Source organism: Mastigoproctus giganteus, chromosome 2, assembly GCF_048544385.1.
Source record: "Mastigoproctus giganteus isolate SK-2022 chromosome 2, ASM4854438v1, whole genome shotgun sequence".
In the NCBI taxonomy this organism is placed as follows: Eukaryota; Metazoa; Arthropoda; class Arachnida; order Uropygi; family Thelyphonidae; genus Mastigoproctus; species Mastigoproctus giganteus.
This window is the reverse complement of record NC_143576.1, coordinates 210,840,573-210,862,504: the sequence shown is the minus strand read 5'-3', so window position 1 is coordinate 210,862,504 and position 21,932 is coordinate 210,840,573. Positions and strand designations below refer to the sequence as shown.

Here is a 21,932-nt window from a genome sequence, read left to right as displayed (position 1 = left end):
CGCTGACAGTGGTAGAGAATGAAAAGGACCTGGGGGTAATTGTGCAGGCAGATATGAAGTTCTCTGAGCAGTGCAGACGAGCTGCAAGAGTAGCTCATGGTGTCTTGTCAATGATATACAGGAATTTTTCTAGCAGGGATAAGGATGTGATTATTCCCTTGTATAAGGCATTGGTCAGGCCACACCTTGAGTACTGTATACAGGTCTGGAGGCCTCATTTCAAGAAGGATGTAGAGCTGCTCGAACGAGTACAGAGAAGGGCAACAAGATTAGTGAATGGAACAAAGGGTTGCTCTTACGAAGAAAGGCTTAAGTTTTGCAAATTACAGAGCCTGGAGACTAGGCATCGGCGAGGTGATCTGATAGAGGTGTATAAGGCTTTGAATGGCTTGAGCATGCTCAATGCCGATGGGATTCTTCCTCTTGCTCAGAATAATCACCTGAGAGGGCATAAATTCAAATTGAGGAAGGACGGATGTCGGATAGATGTGCGGAAATTTGCCTTTAGCCAGCGGGCAGTTGGTTTGTGGAATAGACTCCCATCGCTTGTTGTTGAAGTTGATAGCCTAAATAAATTTAAGGCTCAGCTGGACAGGTATTTCGAACGAACGGAGGGGTGAAATGGGAGTAGTGGTTGTTTTTTTTTTTTTTTTTTTTGGCTGATGCTGAATAAGCTTGCTTTCTTTCATCATATGCCTCTACTAATGCTAATGCTAATGCTAATACCTCCTGCAAGTTTGTCGCACTGGCAGTGGATCACCCTGTATAGGTCCAATTTTAGAGATCATTATTTATCCATAATATTAGATTAATTAGTTATTATAATAAATAGTTATTTTTAACTAATTTTTTAGGTTTGTTAGCATATATGCATAATGTGCCTGTTGCCCTTACTGTGTCTGTTCATCCTTTTGTGGAGCCTCCGTAGCCAGGTGAGCAGGAGCAGCAGTGCATAGCACATGCGTCTTGATTAGACCGGGGTTCGAGCCTGTGACCACCAAATACGGAGGGTGTGGAAAGGTCATGGAATGACCACTGCATATCTCTGGAACAATTTGGCCTTAGTTGCTAATGCTCCTAAAAACCGAATGACAACAACATCATCCTTTTGCATGTAATAACTTCTGCTGGTAGACAGATTTTCATGAAATTTTTTGTATATTGACCTTTTAAAATGATTTGTCAAGATGTTCAAATTTCATTAAACTCAGAACAAGAGAAATGCAACAATTATTATTTCTTTTTTTTTCTGTCCTTAGATAAAAAATCAACTCCCAGTGGATGGATTTTCATGAAGTTTTATATTTGGATTTTTTAGAAAGATTTGTAGAGAAAATATCATTAAAATCAGACAATTTTTATTTCTTTGTCTGTCTGTCCATATATAATAACTCGACTCCCAGTGAATAGATTTTCATAAAATTTTATTTCACTCTTTAGAATGAATAGCCAACCCATCTGAAATTTCGTTAAAGTCAGACCAGTAGAAATCTGGCAGTTATTATTATTTATATACACAAAATATCAATTATTTTGCATATATAAATTGATATATACTGTGTATTGTAATTGAAGCATTGGATATTGTTTTTTTGCTATGCACTGTTTGGAGGAGTGAATGGTGGATGTGCAGAAAATAAATTTTTTCAGCTTGTCCATAAATTTCATTTCTTTTTCCTTATTTTTTTTCATGAATTATTACTATTTGCTAATGTGCTTGAAATGTAATGTGCTATGTACATTAACTAACCTGTTTAACAACTATATTGAACAAAATATTTGTATTTTGTTTTTCTTATAGGCACTGCGAAGCAACCGGAATATCACCGTATGACCCTGATTCTGCAGCAACATCTGTAATAAGGTGTGTGTTTAATATATATATATGTATATATAAGTTGGTAGGTTGTGAGGAGGAGAATGGGTAATGGGCTAACAAAATGGGAATTGGAACTACAAAAAACACGAAGGTACAAAAAAAATAAAAAAAAGTACTTAAATGCTGAAAATTCTGTGATTTTAATATTTTTGTCAAGGGTCAACCATTGAAACCACAGGAAAGACAGCAAGAAGCAAGGCCTCTGTTTCTGACATGAAATATGCATAGCACGTGGTAGAAATAGTGAAGCCAATTTGAATTTAGCAGTAGCAGAAGTAAGGCCAAAACGTAGCTGTAAGCAAGCGTAATGCATACATATATTTCATGGCTGATCTGACAGAGGCAGAAAAAAAAAAAAAAAAAAAAAAAAGGAATACCTTACTGGAATAACATAAATGAGTCAAGACAGTATACAGACTGTGGAGAGTGTCTATACTGTAGAGGTATGTAGCCAAAAGGAGATTTATTCAAAGTATTTATAGCATACCATGAAGACTCATGTGTTAGAATTTAGTCAGTAAGTTAAACAAAATTAAAATTATAAGAGTATGTTGGAAAAACCAGCATTAAACGAATGAAATAGTATATCCCAGGATAGAAAAGAAATAATAATCTTACAAGTAACTATAAATAGTTGCTAAACTCTGCATAGATGAGAAAAGTATGTTATAGTAGAAAAAAACCATCTCGACATTGCATTCGGTAAACTAATGGCCCACAAGAAATAAAAATATAGCGTAGTAGGACAGTGAAAAGAGTTTGGAATAAGAGGGGAAATAGGTGGGATCAGGCAGTTCTGGGTTGCATTTCCCATTCCTATAGTAAGACCCTGAACATAGTTCTTGGAGTATACTTCATGTGTTTAAGTCAGTTATGTATATCAAGTTAAAATTATTTAAAATTAATTAAAAACTGAATTAAAATTAAATTAGGATATATAAAAGCCAATACCCTCTTGGTAGCCAATCAGTGGGTACAAGTTTTCTAGACTGTAGGACACCAACGAGGCTGGTATTACAATATGTACAAGCCTGTAAGCAGTAGAATATCAGCTTGCTATTATATTATAGATATCATAATGTACAATTAATCATGTACAGAATATGCATATATGTACATATACACTGCGCTACAATTAAAGGACACCTGCATTTAGACAAAAAAAGAGCTTTTATTGTGTCATTTAATATTTTGTTCTGAAACCTTTTGCTTTTATGATGGCCTTCAGTCTTTGCGGCATAATCTCAACCAGTCTTTTATAAATGTCAGGTGGTATGTTCCTTTTCTCGGCCTTTAACGCAGCCACCAGTCAGCCTTGTTCTTTGGGTCATCTTGATGTGCACGTACCCAACTATCCAATACATCCCAAAGATGCTCAGTAGGGTGTTCAGATTAGTACTCTGGGCTGGCCAATCCAACTTTTCCACACCCATGTCCTCACACCACTCTGTTACAACCCGAGCAGTATGGCATGGCATGTTGTCTTGCTGTTACAGGTATGGGCCTTCCCCGAAGAATTGCCATAATGTTGGAAGTGCATAATTATCCAGGATGTCCTGGTATTGCACAGCATTTATGGTTTTGTCAATAATGATTAATGGGCCCAAGCCAAACCATGAAAAGCAGCCCCATACCATGACACTGCCTCCACCAAACTTCACTGTTGGGAGAATACAATCAGAAAGGAACTATTCCCCTGGCATTTGCCACACCCAGGAATGGCCATCAGACTGGTAGAGTGCGAACCTCAACTCGTCTGTTCATAAGACAGATGAGTTTTCCACTGCTGTACAGTCCAGGATTTGCGCTCCTTACATGTTAATCAGCATCTAGCATTTATTGAGGTGATCAGTTCTGTTGAACTGTTGAGGTAATTCTGTTGAATGTGTCACCTTGCCCACTTTTACAATTGTTTGTTCCAGGGTGCATATTTATAGCAGGTTCTGTGATGTGTTGCTTGCATAGGACCTGTTTCCACATCCATGGAGGGGTGTCCAGATATTAATGGTAGAGTAGTGTATATCTATCTGTATATACAGAATCCAGTCACAATATTATGACCACCCCCCCCCAATGCAGATGTCACACACGCCTAACAAATCATACAATGCACATGTAAAGTTCACACACCACAAGCATATCGGGCTCGATGTTCGGCATCCGTGAACACAGTAACAGCGTCTGTTATGGGCAAAGCACGCAACCTATCAGACCTGGAAAAAGGCATGATCATCAGCTATCAGGCCAGGCATGCCAGCATTTCCGAAACAGTGGACTTTGTGAAATGCTCATGTGCTGCAGTGGTGAAAGTGTATCAAGATGGATGAATGGGACAGTTTTGACGACCCAACGTGCCAGTTGTGGAGCCCCATGCGCCATTGATCCCAGCGGTGAACATTGGCTGAAACAGTTGGTCAGGACTAATTGGCGTGCTACTGTTGCTCAACTGGCCATCCAAATGAACCGTAGGGCCACCAGAAAGGTCTCCAACATGACAGTGCAGCAAACCCTGTTGTGCATTGGGCTCTGGAGCAGATGCTTGGTGACAGCACCCATGCTGATGGCCATTCATTGCAAACAACACTGTCAGTTTGCACAGCAATACCGACACTGGACCTTGGCCGAGTGGCAATGGGTGGCCTTCTCTGATGAGTCACGGTTTCTGCTCCACTTAGTGGAGCAGAAACCGTGACTCATCAGAGAAGGCCACCACCACCACCACCACCACCACCAAGTGGTGGTGGTGTATTAGGCTTGAAACCTCCTAGAACAGACATCCAGACACAATTGTTGGCAGAAGGCAGGCTGGTGGGAGCAGCATTATGGTCTGGGGAATGTTTCCATGGCATGGTTTGGGTCCACTGATACCTCTGGAGGGCACCCTGAACACAAATGGTTACCTATCAATCGTTGCTGATCAGGTATACTCGTACATGTTGACCGTGTTCCCTGGGGGCGATGGGATCTATCAGCAAGGCAATGTGCCATGCCATGTCGCCAGAATTATCCGTGAGTGGTTTGAGGAGCATGATGAAGACTTCAAGCTACTCCCTTGGCCACCAAATTCCACGGATCTTAACCCAAATGAAAATCTATGAGACCACCTTGATCGACACATCAGACAGATGGATCCTCCACCAAGGAACCTACAGGTTCCTTGGTGGAGGATCTATTTTGCGAAATGAAACGCAAAATAATATAAAATAAACAAACAGGGAAGGGAAAGTAGAGATAATAGGACCAAAAGGTAGTCGATAATCCCCTGTATAATTTAATCAATTAAGTCATTAAACCCAATTAATAAAAAACTCTGGGGTGCACTGCAGCCTGCATGATCACAGATACCTGTAGCAACCTTCCGTGGACTTATTGAGTTCCTCCCATGGCGACTGGCTATGGTGCATGCTGCGAAAGGTGCATATTCTAGATACTAGGTAGGTGGTCATAATAATGTGACTGGACCCTGTATATATATATATATATCTGATAATTAAAATAAATATGATATTTAAAATAAAAACATCAGCCAGTAGTATGGCAATAATACAGAGCGAAACGAAACGCAAAATAATATAAAATAAACAAACAGGGAAGGGAAAGTAGAGATAATAGGACCAAAAGGTAGTCGATAATCCCCTGTATAATTTAATCAATTAAGTCATTAAACCCAATTAATAAAAAATGATGTAAATTTAAAATAATGCCAATTATAAATAATTTAGCGGTACCCCCCTCGAAGGTACCAGTTCCAAAAGACGTGAAATATCACCAAAAAAGGTTAAAGAAACTACCAAAAACTAAAATATCAAAATAATAGATCAAAATGATAGACTGACCATCATGCCCCATATCGACAGAGGACCACGAGGCCAATAATGGTCATGGAATCTGTAAATATATATATATATTTACAGATGTACACACACACACACACACACACACATATATATAACTGATATTAAATATTAAATCAAAATTAATTCCAGTAGCATGGCAAAACTGTTGAGCAAAAATAATAAATTAAACATAATCATTAATCAGCAGGGAGGGAGGAGAAAAGGTGAGACTAAAAATTGTAGCAGAAAATCTCCAAATAATTTAGAAAATCCAATTCAAAATAATAAATCAATTTTAAAATTTAGAGCCAATTACATAAGAATTTAGCAGCGCCCCCCATTGTAAGGTGCCAGCTCCGAATTACGTGAAATGTCACAAATAAAGATTATTGTTCTAACTATGATAAAATAAAACCAAAATAACAAAAATAGACTGACCATTATGCCCCCATATCAACGGAGGACCACAAGGCCAATAATGGTTAGAGAATCACTGCATTTAAATTGCTAGACAAATCACTGCAGAGGATTTGAGTAGCAGTGGACCTTATGCAGCAAAAAATAAAAATATAGAACAGACAGACTAGCAATTCAAAGCAGAGCCACACCACTGACATAGTGTAAGCTTAACCAGCTTATATAGACAAATAAATAAACAAAATACTATAGATGGCAGTATGGGTGCAGTATTAGCACACCAAACCCACTACTACCATTTTATTTACATATATTAGCATAATGAAGTAGTTAAAAAAAAAATATATATATATATATATATATATATATATATAAAATACGAAAATTAAGAAAATAAATATAAAGCTATCATTAGAGGCAGCAAAATGCAGATTCCTCCTCATGATGCCTAATGTATAACTGATATTAAATATTAAATCAAAATTAATGCCAGTAGCATGGCAAAACTGTTGAGCAAAAATAATAAATTAAACATAATCAACAAGGAGGGAGAAGAAAAGACGAGACTAAAAATTGTAGCAGAAAATCTCCAAATAATTTAGAAAATCCAATTCAAAATAATAAATAATAAATCAATTTTAAAATTTAGAGCCAATTACATAAGAATATTGCAGCGCCCCCCTTGTAAGGTGCCAGTTCCGAATTACGTGAAATGTCACAGATAGAGACTAAATTAACTACGATAAAATAAAACCAAAATAACAAAAATAGGAGTGCTAATCTATCTGTTCTATATGTTTATTTTTCGCTGCATAAGGACCACCGCTATTCAAATTCTCTGCATTGGCGGTTTGATTGGGGGATTGGATGGCGGATTAATCCTTCGATCGGTTCGTCTTTGCAGCGATTTGTCTAGCGATTGAAATGCAGTGATTCCTTGACCATTATTGGCGCCTTGTGGTCCTCCATTGATATGGGGCATAATGGCCAGTCCATTTTTGCTATTTTGGTTTTATTTTATCATAGTTAGTTTAGTCTCTATTTGTGACATTTCACGTAATTCAGAACTGGTACCTTACGAGGGGGGGGGCATTGCTAAATTCTTATGTAATTGACTCTAAATTTTAAAATTGATTTATTATTTTGAATTGGATTTCCTAAATGCTACAATTTTTAGTCTCAACATTTCTTCTCCCTCCCTGTTGATTAATCATTATGTTTAATTTATTATTTTCACTCAGCAGTTTTGCCACGCTACTGGCATTAATTTTGATTTAATATTTAATATCAGGTATACATTGGGCATCATGTGGAGGAATGTGCATTTTGCTGTCTCTAATGATAGCTTTATATGTATTTTCTTAATTTTCGTATTATATACATACTTTTCTGCATTTCTATTAATGATTTTTAATTGATGATAATCCTATATTTTGAACTAATAGTTTGTTTCTTCAATTTTTAATTTCCATTATAAATAGAAAATTTAAAAATTTCTCTTCCTAAAATAAAAAAAAATAAAAAAAAACTTAACAATTTAATGGTATAGTAGTAGAATGCTTCTATCAATATCTGCAATAAATGGGAATGATGGAAGGAAACAGTGAGACCTTTTAACAAGAAGAAGAAGAAACTTATTAAGATTGAATTGGAATTTTAGTAGTTTGTTTTCAGTAAATAAATAGACAATAAAGTAAATCTAACAATGAAGGTATGTATATGGAATGAATATTGAGGAAGAAAAGATGATGCAGTGACTTTGAACTTAAATAATCAATGAATGGTGGTTGGCTGTTATTTTCTGATAGGTTTAGAAGAAAATGGTGGAATTATAGATATAAAAAATGTTTCTTTGAAATAAGCAGCTGTTGTTTTGTTTTATTGTACTGTATTTCCAAAAAAAAAAAAAAAAAAAAAAAAAAGTTCAATTTTGAAAAGTGATAAAATAGATGTTTTATGGGTTTAATCATATAGCATTGACAAAAGATTAATCTGCAATTTATTTAAAAGATGAGATACTGCTGTGATAACTTCTTTGGGGCTTACTGATCACACAGCAGTAGTCTTTAGCGATAATTCCCTTTGTAAAAGTAGTGCAATACCAAGACAACTCATGATAAATATGAAGTTATTTCTGCTGTGAGCATTATGGTAATTCCATTCACTAGGCAGTGTGAGTCCCATCAGCCACTGAAACACAAGAAAATCCTCTTATAGTTATAATTTTATAATTACAAGAGAACTTACTTTTCATATTTTTCAAAAGGTCAATTTGTCAAAGGTCAAAGGTAACATTTTGGCCTCCACCTACCATGCAACAGCACATAATGAATAACAACATGACCACAGTTTTGTCAGGTAATTTACATTAGAGACCAGTAAGTCCGAAAAACTATTAAAACGATGTCATCTTTTAAATAAATGGCAAATTAACTTTTGGTGATGCCAGTTATTTAATTTATGTATATATGCATTTGTGCCTTTTGGGACTCCATAATTCTGATATATTATTATAATTGTGTATCACCTGCCTGCTAATGATTCCTGTATTGTCAGCCCTATGATACCTGGTTTGTAGATGATCATGGTCAGATTTAGAATTTTCCTGCCCATAGTGCCTTCCCTGACTTGCTGATAATAATGATAATCTAGTTGATTTAAAAAAAATTTTAAGGACTGCACTGTGATGTTCTCCTATCCTCCTCAGTTATTGATGCCTTGAAAAACAAAGAGAAGAATGGAGATGAATGGCATTGCAGTGCTTCATTAGAAGAATTGGTTCAAGTAGTTGATCAGCAGTTTATGACCAATCAGAGTGAATATGTAATTACTATAAGTAATTACATATATGTAATTGCTATTAGAATAAAAAAATAAAAGTTAAATGTCTCCATAAAGGTATTTCAAAAAAAAAAAGACAGTTTCCATTAATGATATAAAAAATTACAAAGGAACATTTAATATAATTTTTGAAAAACTGAAATTTACCCTTTGTTTAAAATATTGTGTACAAGTTTAAATAAAAGATTATAAAAATTACAAAAATTATTGATAAAGAAAACAAATGGGAAAACAAATTGAAATTAAACATAAAATTGAAAAATTTTATGTTTAAAAATTTTATTTTAAAATCTTTCATGGATGGACAACATTTCTAATCAGGCAAGGTTAAGGACAGGGATCCACAAATCTTCTTTACAAAACTAAAAAATTTTTATGTGAATAGAGTGTGTGATATAAATAATCATCTAATTTACTTTATTACCTAATTTCAGGTAATAAAGGATATCTTCAAGTTTTATTGACATCTGGAAAATGTGCATGCTGCAGTATACAGCAGCATAATCACAAAACTGTAAAATCACAGCGTAAAGTTTTGAATAGAAGAGGCTGTGAGACATGTAGTGGAAACACAGTGATAGTAAACACAGTTTTGAGAAGACAATGTTTTGCTATGTTTTATACTTGTGATTAAGAGGCTATTAGAACTACTAATTTGTCCATTTCTTATATCTATCTACTTCCAAAACACTAGGCAAAATTTATTCCAGTGGTTAGTTGCTCTCTGACTGAAAACAAATTCCCACACAATGTTCTACAACCATCTTTTTTTAAATTGAAATTTGTCTCCTTACATGGATGTATCATCAGCATTTAATTTATTCAGCCCTTTTATCTCTCTTTCTGTCTCTCTCAAAATTCTCTGTTAAAATATTAATTATTATTAAAGTTTCCTCCTTTTTAAAATTTTGTAGTTTAGCCATAGCATTACACTTTTTTTAAGAAATTCATAAAATTACATTTTATAACTTATTATTATTTAAATTATTCAAACCTGGCTTTGATATACAAATATTATCAAGACTAGAGCATAAAGAATTGCAACAATTTCTGTTGCTTTACTAAATCTAATGTGTATATATGTTCTTATTTTACAGCTTGCCAGATGAAACCCTAAGGTAAATATTGAATTTTTATTTTGCTTGGTTGATATTATTTTCAGGTCATGGTATAATCAATTTAAATCAGTTCAGTTTACTGTGTCATGCTTTTACTTAATTTATTTATTTTTAAGCCATTTTCATTTTATTGTGCATATAATGTATGTAAAAACAACTTTATTTTTAGATACCCTGGTGGCCTGCCTTCAAAACAATTTCTAAGACTGTATGCCAGAGAGATTTTTTAATTATAGGTGGTTTTTTTTTTTTTTTCATTCATTATTTATTAGCCAGTTCATTTTTATTCTAAAAAGGAAACCAACAAAAAGTTTATCTTGTTATGGCATACTTATTTACTTTTCCATTTTAAAACAATATTTTTTTGAATTTACTTAGTTATTTTTTGTTAAGGAATAAAAAGAATTTATTTTTATTTCAATGCATGAATTGTTTATAATGGAATATACAAGACATCCAAAAAAAGAATCCCTATCTAATATAGAGGTTTAAGAGCATTTTTACATGAATGTAAGAACCAATATCTGTAGGGATTAAAAACACAATTCTGTATTAAAATCTACTAATACACTGCTTGGCAAAGTTAACAGAACACATAGAAAACATGGTGTAACTCATGCAGCATTAGTGGGACAAAATTTGGTATGGCGTATACCATAGAATAACAATGAAATGAGGAAGCAGTGAGAAATTTCAGACAGGTATAAGAGACATTTATACGGGTTGTATAAGAATTACTAAAAAAGGTCACATTACAGAAGTTGATACAGGATGCTCGAAAATATAGTCATATGACTTAAGTATGGCATATGATCCCCCAGTGGCTAAGCAGGCCTGACAGAAGTGGACTGTGCTTGATATAAGGGTTTCTGTAGCAACAAATCCCATTCTTCCACCAATGCAGACCTTAGCTCACCAAATGACCAAAGAGTTGGCTGTCGGCATGCAATATAATGCCCAAGGTTGTCACATACGTGTTCGATCAGATTTAAGTCTGGTAATTGTGCTGGCCGTAATAGTCATTAGATATCTTCAGTTTCAAGATATTTCTTCACCACTTGAGCTCTGTGTAGTATCATTTTCATGCATGAAAAGAAAATGAGGGCTAACTGCACCCCTAAAAAGACATGCATAAGGTTCGAGAATCTGTTCTCTGTATCTCTGTGCGGTTGTGGTACTCCTATCAATAATATGAAGTGGGGTGTAGCCTTTGATCATTATTCCATCCCACATGAGAACGCTGCCTCCATCGTAAATGTCCCTTTCTCTGATGTTGAAGGGATGGTAGCGCATCCCTTATTATCTCCAAATGAAATGAAATAACATCTATTAGGCTAAAGTAGGACTCATCAGAACAGAACTGAACTGTATCCCATTTGTCAGGGCTCCAAGTCACATCACTGGCAGCAGCAATGGCAAGTTTTAACCAATAACAAATTGCATCAGATCAAAAGTTTACTCCAACCATGGAAATCCAGCATGCAGCAAAATAGACATGATGAAGTGATACTTGCAAGGTTAAGAGTAGGACACACGCATTTTGTGAGGAGAGGATCCCTCTCTATGTCCTATCTGTCACACACAACAAACAGTAGAACATGTACTGATTACTTGTCCAGCTTTTGCAGATGAGTGCTGAAACTGCTTTAAAGAGTTAATCAAACATCATTTCCTCACTCTCAAAACAGTACTGGAAGATAGGAAAAATATAGCCGATGTTTTTCAAAATTGCTACAATCAAATATGAAACCAAATATTATCTCTGAAGCAAGCTATAATCACTCTGTGACTCTTGGAAACTATTAACAGCAAATACGAATAAGAACAAAACTGTTGTATAAAACCTTCCAGGTGCATTTTAGCTGCAGTAGCTCTTGCGCCAAGAATTCTTAAATCAATCAATCAATCCAAGTCACATGTTCATGACACCAGTTTCAATGAGCTCTGTGGTGGTTTGGGGTTAATGGAATACACACCACTGGCTTCCTTGCATAGGGTCCACTTGAATTGAGCCTTCTTAACACAGTAGGTCGTGGCCTCAGCAACCTCAAGAGACGGCATCGTAGATTCTATCTTCCTGTTAGAAGCAGATAGTGGTCCTTTCTGGTTTATGTAGCCCTTGGACAACCTTAGCAAGCTCTTCATGTACTGGTTCCTGTCTGCTGCTGAAACTACTTCCAAAGTGGCGAGAAAACACTACGTTACATATTAAGCCAGTGTGGCACCTCCTCCTGCGACTGCCTGGCTTCAAGTTGTCCAGTGGCATGCCATCTCAAAGAATCATCTAAATGATGATGACTTGCCATTCTGATTAATCCTGAGTACTAGAGACGTGGCTATCCCATTAAGCAAGCCAAAAAAGGAATGAAGTGATGTGATCACACCTGTTTTTTTATAAGCATGAACAGTAGTAGTAGTGTAGTAATGGCAAATGATGTAAGAAAGAAAGCTTATATAGCATCAACCAAAAAAAAAAAAAAAACCTATATGGTTCACCCATCCGTACCTTCCAAGAATTTTTCTAGTTCTTTCGTGAATTTTTTAACCCATCCACTTCCAAAACAACAGATAGAAGCTTGTTCCAACAATTTATGCTCCCTCATGTGTGTGTAGTCTCAGCAAGTAGAAGAATGGCATTAACATTTAGCGTACTCAATCCATTCAAGGCTTTGAACACCTCATTCAGATCTTCCTGCAGGATCTTCCTTAGTCTCAAGACACTGCAATTTTCAGAACTAGTCTTTCTAGGTAAGAGCACTCTTTTGTTCCCTTCTCCAGTTTGGTTGCCCTTCTCTGCAATAAATTAATTTGCATAATGTGCAGCTCTGTAAGGTGGTACAGTAATTTAGATCTCATTTCTATTGGATACTTGGAATTTGCATGCCAGGATGCCTATTATATCAAATATTCGCCTTTGGCGACACTGTTCACAATAAAATATTTATGAAAAACATTTTGCTCTGTTAATTTTGTTGAGAAGTATAGCTGGATATATTATTTTTTAATTTTGATATTTATAAAGCTTTACATTACTGCAAAAACTTTGTATCCTTGTTACGATGGTTATGCCATTTTTATTTTTATGCTTACTTTTATTCTTATTAGATTCTTAGAAAAGCTTATTATCTTAGAATTCACCTCTAGATTCATATTGGTTAGGTTTAAATTTACATAAAGGAAAGTAATTTTTAATAGATTAATTTATTTAAAAACATGCCTCTAGGAAGAGGAAGTGCACCACTTATTCCTGGTTGTTATTTATAAAATTATATGAAGCAGATTCACATGTTGAAAAACCAAGAACTGGATGAGAAGCTTTTAATGTTGTCATCATCAGTTGGTGAATGACATGAGTTGTGAGTTGATTTATAGTATCGTATTACCCAGGATGCATTATGTTAAATACGTGGAAATTTGATTCATGTGAGCTGCCATATTGGTGATAGATTTGTGGGTAATTTAGTGTTTAAAATTTTGTATGATCTATTTTGGCAGAACCATTCTATAGCTAGGGCTCTGTACTGGAATATCTTATAATTCGATTTAAGTTTAATTAGTGTAATTGCGTTATCTATTAATGGATCATGATTAAAAAGTGTACATGCTGACTGAGTTCAGTTCCTGGTTGGTCTGATTTGAAACTATTATAATGATAGTATGCTTTCGTGTTGGCTGTTCTGGAAGTTCCATATTTTGTGGTGGTGCTACCTATGTAGCATGCATTACATGCAGATTGGCATTTTATAAGGTATATTATATTCTTTCTCTCTTCTATATTACTCTTCCTAGAGACATGTTTTTAAATTAATTAAACTATTAAAAATTACTTTCCTTTATGTAAATTTAACCCTAACCAATACAGATCTAGTTGTTGTTGTTGTTATTTGGTGTTTAGGAGCATTAGCAACTAAGGCCATATTGCTCCGGGGATATGTGGTGGTCATTCCCTGACATTTCTGCATCCTCCGTATTTGGTGGTCATGGGCTCGAATCCCGGTCTAATCAAGAAGTGTGTGTGTGTGCTACGCACTACTGCTCCTGGCTATGGAGGCACCTACAGATCTAGTGGTGAATACTAAGATAATAAGCTTTGCTAAGAATCTAATATAGATAATCAACAGTACTTCAAGCTTTCAGCTGTAAAATTAGTCATTTTATTCTTATTTTAAAATTGAATATAGCCCTTCTCAGCATATTTTAAATTTTGCTTACATTCTAATTGGTTACTAATGTATAATTTAACTAATATTGGTGTTATACCATAAATTTATTGACTTTTATAGCATTATTATTACTGTGGTAACTTGGGATTCATTATGTCATCATTATTTTACGAAAAATTTTTCCAAATTTTTTAGGAATGCATAGCAGTAAATTTGATGTGCGTAGTTGCTCATTTGTCATGAGAAGATGATATGGGATCGTGTTAGTTTGTTCTTTTGTAGATATCATTTCTTTGTTTAAAATTAAAATATGTCAGACTAATAGTCCCTTTATGCTTGGTGACAGAAAAATTGGCCTTTCTCTGATGTTTAAAATATGTAAAAAATTTTGTTATTTTTTATATCACTGCTCCAGTATTTGAGGTACATAAAAAACAGAATATGAGGTAGAAATAGATAGTAGTTCCAATAATTATATTCTATTTCTGTATCGATAGGTGTTTATTTCCATCAAAGTACTTGATATGTAAAGACAGTAATTAGTTTTATATATTTTATGTATTTATAATTTGATTAATCTAGTTTTGGTTTATTTAATATACAAAAATTCATGTCATTACATATTGAAAATAAGTATATCAGTGTCAATTATATTGCTTTGTTACTAGCTGGTGATTTATGCATAATTTTTATATGTATATTAAATTTAGGAATTAATAGTTATATTCACAACTCTGATAAATATATATTTTTATCATGTAATGTTCAGTCTTTGCAATGGCATTAGGGATTGCTAGTAAAATGATTTTTAGTAAAATTAAAAACAGCTATAACTGTTGTTTTTTTTGTATATATTGCATAGATGGAGGGGAAAATTTCACAAAGTGCCAAGGACTAGAAGGGTAAGGATAGTAGAAAAAAGAAGTAATGTAGATTTGAAAAAGGTGAAAGAATGTTAATATCCTAAAAGTTATGATGAATTAAGAAAATTATGGGCTGAATTGCAAAGCCAATTTGGAGGTGAAGGAACTGTAAAGTAAAATTATTAATACCAAATGATTAAACAAAATAAAGTAAAATAAAATAAAGGTTTTAGCCATCTGAAGCTTAGTGTGAGGCTATACTTTAAACCACACCTACTCTAGATTCATGCTTTTTGATGGATTTGACTTTTACACGTCTTGCTATATTCAATTTATATCTTCCATACAACATGAGTGAAAAACCAGATAAGAAAACAGTGAGTCAGCACTGCATCACCTCTAGTGTTGCTCAAAAACTTGCTGTGTTCCCTCCATCTCCCGAGGATGGTCTGTTAAATCTTTCACAGGAGAACCATACTTTTGGTCCTGACCTAAACTCTGTTCATTTCAAACCCAGACACAATAAGCATATTCTAAATCAGACACTGTCCTTCTCCAAATGCCATGGTAAACATTGTCTGACCTTGTCCCTCTATGGGTAACCTCGAAATTAACCATAGCACAAATTTCCTACCTTTTTGCAAAACTACAAATGCCATCTACGTACCTGTAAAATTTTCAATATTAATTATGTAGGACAAACATCAAACTCCCTCAATATCATAATTAATGGACATAGGCCAAAAAGTAATAACCTGTCCATAGGTAAAACAACACAGATCTAGAACTCTACACTTTCACCACCAAAATTTCAGTAATGCTATCATAAAAGTCTTAGCTGTCATTGAAAATAGCCTCACATGTGAATACTTCGAAAACATTTATATATGTATTCACAAATCCCTGTATCCACATGGGCTAAATAACAAATTCTTCAATAAGATTTTGTTTAGTAATAGCTCTTTTAACACCAAACACTATAAATTATTTAACCTTAGTCATATTATGCAGGCTCAAAAACGCAGACACTCGCTTGGCAACAAAAAACATAATCCATACAAAAATATAAAATTCGATTTTAAAAATATCCGTAGTTCTTGGGAAAATACTACCCTTGATCTACCTAAAATAAATCACTTCCTTCTTAGCATCAAAAAATCTATTCTTAAAGCTTTAGTTTCATTCTGTAAAAAATTCACGTTCAATAATATCCAATTTAAACACATCATACAAGACATTGGTCTCTACAGAATTAGCAATATTACAACTCACTGGATTGAATTTTGCAGTATCAAATTTGCACGAAAATGGTTCAACAAAATACCCTGGTCTTCCTTACTCAATAAACATAATAACCTACTACCTACACATAGCCTATACAAATTCAGTATACATCATTGTTTCAAATATGATTCTCCATTAGGTTTAAAAATCTGTAACTACAAACAACTTGCTACCAACATAGGAAATATTCTACTTACGGATCTCCCATGCCACTGCAATAATCCTCTCTCTGCTCCCTACGAGGGTGGTTCAATAAAGAATCACCCTCACCTACTTCCACATATCACAGAGTCATGATATTTTGTGTGTAGCATCGTGCATATCTCTGTACTAAAGGTGTAAAATTTCAACCTTGTGTCTTAATTTGTTTTTCTCTTACAGAGCTGAATGTGTGACAAAGTAGCATCATGGACAAAGTTGAAGCCAGAGCTGTAATCCAGTATCTGTTCTTGAAGAGGAAATCTCCTAAAGAAACCCACGAGGAGATGACTGCTGTATATAAGGATGAAGCCCCATCCTATGGCATTTTGAAACTCTAGCATAGACAGTTTAGGTGTGGTCGGACATCAGTAGAATCTGAACCCATTCCAGGTCATCCCCATTCAGCCATTGATGACAGCATGATCAGAAAAGTGGAGCTGTTAATCATGGAAGATCATTGATATCTGTATGTGTCCCAGGAGGTGAAGATTAGTGTGGGCTCTGTTGAAACAGTCCTTCATAACCAACTCCATTTATGAAAATTGAGTGCAAGATGGATTTCCCGATTATTGACTGGTTTTCAGAAGGCTGATTGACAACAGAAATCATAAGAGTTGTTAGCCCTGTGCCAAAAAAATGAGGAAGACTTTTTCTCTCGTCTAATCACCCAGGATGAAAGTTGGAACATCATTTCGACCCTGAAAGTAAAAAGCAGTCCATGGAAGGTGACATCATGGTTCCCCACTCCCCAAGAAGGCAAGGGTCCAAGCGTCAGCAGGAAAGGTCTTGCTGACAGTGTTTTGGGATGAGAAAGGCGTAATAATGACTGATTACCTGCCAAAAGGTAGAACAATTACAGGTGCCTATTATGCCAACTTACTCACAAAATTACGGGAGAAAATCCAAACATGTAGGCATGGCATGCTGTCCAAAGGTGCGAGAATGCTTCAAGGTAATGCCCCAGTTGACACTTCTAAAATTACAACAACACAAGCTGCCACTTGTGAATATGAAATACTGCCCCATCCAGCCTGCCCACCTGATCTTGCACCATCGGACTTCTTCTTCTTTCCTTCCCTCAAATCATTTCTTCAGGAGACCCACTTCCCCGAAGACGAAACACTCATTTCTGCAACAGAATCATGGTTCACAGACCAACCTCACCACTTCTACAAAAATGGTATCCATAGCCTCATCCATCGATGGGAAAAATATGCAAATCTACACAGTGGCTATGTAGAGAAGGACTAAAACCTCTGCCAAGAATCAACAGGCTAGCACCTCTGCAGCTAGGTCAGGGCAATTCTTTATTGAACCACCCTTGTATATTGATCAATATCATGGGCATATTATAACTGGCAATTTTAATATCATAAAGAACCATGACCTAAAAACTGCTATGAGCAAAGGTTTTAAATACAGACCTATAAATAAGGCTAATCTGAATAGCATCAGCAGAGAATTATATCTAACGTTAATGCATTTTTCTAAAAAACTTGCTTTTAAATATACCATTCCACACGAACCATTTCAAAACTGGATCACAGTCATCTATCATGACATTTTAAAAGCTGTCTCAAATGCCTACAAACTGTACAATAACTGCTACACACTATACTGCAATCTTAAGAAACATATAAAAGAATTACAGGACAATTTTATCATCACCCCAGTAGATAAAGCTTCTGAACAACTTTGCTATCTTTTGGAAGCTATTGTACTATCATCATCATCAGCCATTTTCAATCCACTGCAGGATGAAGGCCTCTCCAGCAACTTTCCAGTTCCTTCTGTTTTGAGCACTGGCCATCCATTTACTACCCAAAAACTCATGAATTTCATCTATCCATCTCCGCCTTCGTCTTCCAGGTTTTCTTCTAGCTCCTCTTGGGTACCATTCTGTTATTTTCTTAGTCCATCTGTCATCATGTCTTCGAGCTATGTGTCCTGCCCAAGACCATTTTAGTTCTTTAGTTTTGATAAGAATGTCCTTTACTTGAGTTTGTACCTAATCCATGTGTTTCTCTTATCTAACAGTCTGATTCTGAATATAATTCGTTCCATTCTTCGCTGTGTAGTTCTCAGCTTCTCTTCCATTCTTTTGGTGAGTGCCCAAGTTTCACTTCCATAAGTCATGGTGGGGAGTATACATTGGTTCATTATTTTACATTTCAGACAAACTGGGATATTGCTCTTCAGTATGTGACTATATTTCCTGAATGCTATTCATCCAAAATTTATTCTTCTCTTGACTTCCAGCCATTTATCATTATTACAGCTAATGACTTGTCCTAGATAAGTATATGACTCCACCTTTTCAATTACTGCTCCTTCAATCATTATTTCCCTTTCTGTGGCATACTTGTTCATCATTACTTTTGTTTTAGCCATATTCATCTTTAGTCCAAAATCCTTACTAACTGTGCATAACTGATTAAGATTTTCTTCTAATTCTTTGGGATCATGGCTTATGATCACAATGTCATCTGCAAATTGTAAATGGTTTAGGTACTCTCTGTTCACATTGACTCCTTTCTGTGACCAGTCTAATCTTCTGAAAACTTTCTCAAGGGCAGCAGTAAACAGCTTCGGAGATATTGTGCCTCCTTGTCGAACTCCTTTCTCGATTTTAAATTTGCTACTGTCTTTGTCTAGTCTAATAAAGGATGTAGCACTCTCATATATTTTCTTCAAAATCATAATATATGGGGCGCCTCCGTAGCCAGGTGCGAAGGAGCAGCAGTGCGTACCACATGCTTCTTGATTAGACCGAGGTTCGAGCCCATCACCACCAAATACGGAGGATGCGGAAAGGTCAGGGAATGACCACCGCATATTCCGGAGCAATATGGCCTTAGTTGCTAATGCTCCTAAAAACCAAACAACAACAACAACAACATAATATATGGGGTATCTATGCCTTGACTTTCCAGTGCCCGAAACATTGCCTTATGCTGTATGGAGTCAAATGCCTTTTCATAATCCACAAATGCCAGGCATAATGGTGTTTTATATTCATTTGCTTTCTCCATTAGCTGTGATATTACGTGAAGGTGATCCATAGTTGAGAATCCTGTCCTAAAGCCAGTTTGTTCTTTCGGTTGATTCTCATCAAGTATTCTTTCTAATCTGTTAGCAATGACCCTTGTGAACAACTTGTAGATGTGGGATAACAAGCTAATTGGTCTATAATTTCCAATTTCTGATTTATCTCCTTTCTTATGCAGCGAAACTATGATTGCATTATTCCACTGCTTAGGCGTCACACCTTTTCTAATGCACTTTGTGAAGAGCCTTGCCAGTTTTTGTGTTATGTCTCTTCCTCCCAATTTTAACAACTCTACAGTAACTTCATCTTCCCCCGGGGCTTTCTGATTCTTTATTTTCTTCAATGCATGTTCTACCTCATCAGGAAGAATATCGGGTATGTCGTATATGTTGCTACTTTGCAATCCATCTTCCCCACTGCTGGCATCATTACCTCGTTCCTTGTATAATTCTCTATAGTAGTCTTCTGCTGTTTGAATTATGTCTTCTCTGCTGTTTATAAGTACACCATCACTATTCTTCAGTTTCAGTGTCATTGGTCTTTTGTATTACTGCTCATGGCCTGCTGATTTAAATCCTTTGTTTTCCCTTAATGCTTGTTCTACTTTTCTTGTGTTAAATCTTCTTATATCCTCTCTGAGTCTCTTTCTAATGGCTTTGCATAACTCAGTATACTCAATTTTTTTCCCTGTCAGTGTTTTTCTTGCTCTTCATTTGTTGTCTTCGGTTCATCATGATAAGTGTTTCTTGACTAATTTTTTCTTCTTTGGATTTCTTTTTCCCTATAGGTTTCTTGGGTTTTTTTCAGAAAGTTGTAATATTCCTCATCGATATCTTGGTCCTGAGCAGTCTGCATAAGCTCAAACTTGTTCTTAAGTTCCAGTACATACTGCTTTTTCTCCTCCTCTGTTATCTCAAAGACCTTTGTATTATTTACTCGAGTCAGTTTTTTCCTTTCCTTTCCTACACCTATATCAAGTGTACATCTTACCATTCTGTGATCACTTCCGACATTTACCTTATTCAGGATGGTAACATCATTCACAATATATCTTCTGTTAGTGAGGATGAAGTCGATTTCATTAGTCGTTAATCCATTTGGACTCTTCCATGTCCACTTTCTGTTCACCCTTTTCTTGAAAAAAAGTGTTCATTACTGACAGTCCTTGAGATTCTGCAAATTCCACAAGTCTTTCACCTCTCTTATTTCTTTCACCAATTCCAAAATTTCCTATAGTTCCTCTTTCTGCACTGTTTTGCCTTTTTCCAACCTTAGCATTGAAGTCTCCCATAATAATAGTGTAGTGGGTTTTCTGCTCATCTAGAAGACTATCAATTTCGGTGTACATTTTTTTGACCTCTTCATCATCATGGTTCGATGTTGGTGCATAAATCATTATAATCTTTAGCTTGTACCTCTTAGAAATCTTGAGTATTAGTCGTGACACCCTTGGTGATGTACTTTTGAATTCCAAAATGTTATTTTTAAAATCTTTATGGACCAGAAACCCAACTCCACCTTCACTCCTTTCACTGTTTCCATTGGTGTACAGCAGATTTCCACTTGATAAACTTATAAGTGATTCATTTCTTCTTCTTGTTTCAGCCAAACCGATGATATTCCAATTCACATTTTCTAATTCTTTTTCCAGCTCTAATATCCTGTCTTCACCGATGCGTGATCTTACGTTATAACAGGCCAAGTTCAGTTTCCGTGCATGGCAGCCTGGTCATACCCAGAGATTCTTAGCACCCTCTGCTTCCACTCTGATCCTCTTGCTGCCATAAGAGGGAGAGTGAAAGCTGCTGGGGACTGAGGGCCATTTGCTTTGTTGTGCTGTCATATGTTGGAGGGTTTGGTCTTTTCCTCTTCACGCTGACCAGGTGTCTTGAAGAGAACCACTCTATACGTTCGTTGCCACCTAAGTGACGTAACAGGGCTTACCATCGTGAAGGTGTGCATGAGTGGATTTTAGGGAGGCAGGCCAACCGGACTTCTCCTAAATCTTCTGTAATAGAGAGATATTGGATCCATCAGTGTTTTAGGCTGAGTGTCTGATAACACACAGGATACCTGTTCCCCTCTAAGCCTCTAATTGTACTATAAACAACTTAAAGATGAAATAGAAAATAGTTCCACCTTTACTCCCTGCTATCTTAGTCCTGCTTCCACAATTAAAAAGCTAATAGCTTTACATAAAAAACTGCATACTAAATTACAGAACCCAACCCTACCCTTTCTGTATATGATTGCCAAATTCCATAAACAACCTGTAGGATTC

General features: G+C 35.6%; 1 protein-coding gene across 1 annotated transcript in view; it reads left to right on the top strand.

Annotated features, from left to right (window-relative positions):
- LOC150090032 (uncharacterized) overlaps window positions 1-21,932 on the top strand; it is a 329,054-nt gene that overhangs the window by 140,890 nt on the left and 166,232 nt on the right. Inside the window, exons 9-10 of the mRNA XM_090368942.1 lie at window positions 1,802-1,864; window positions 10,071-10,091. Coding sequence (XP_090225068.1) covers window positions 1,802-1,864; window positions 10,071-10,091 — 84 coding nt within the window. The remainder of the gene's footprint in view (window positions 1-1,801; window positions 1,865-10,070; window positions 10,092-21,932) is intronic.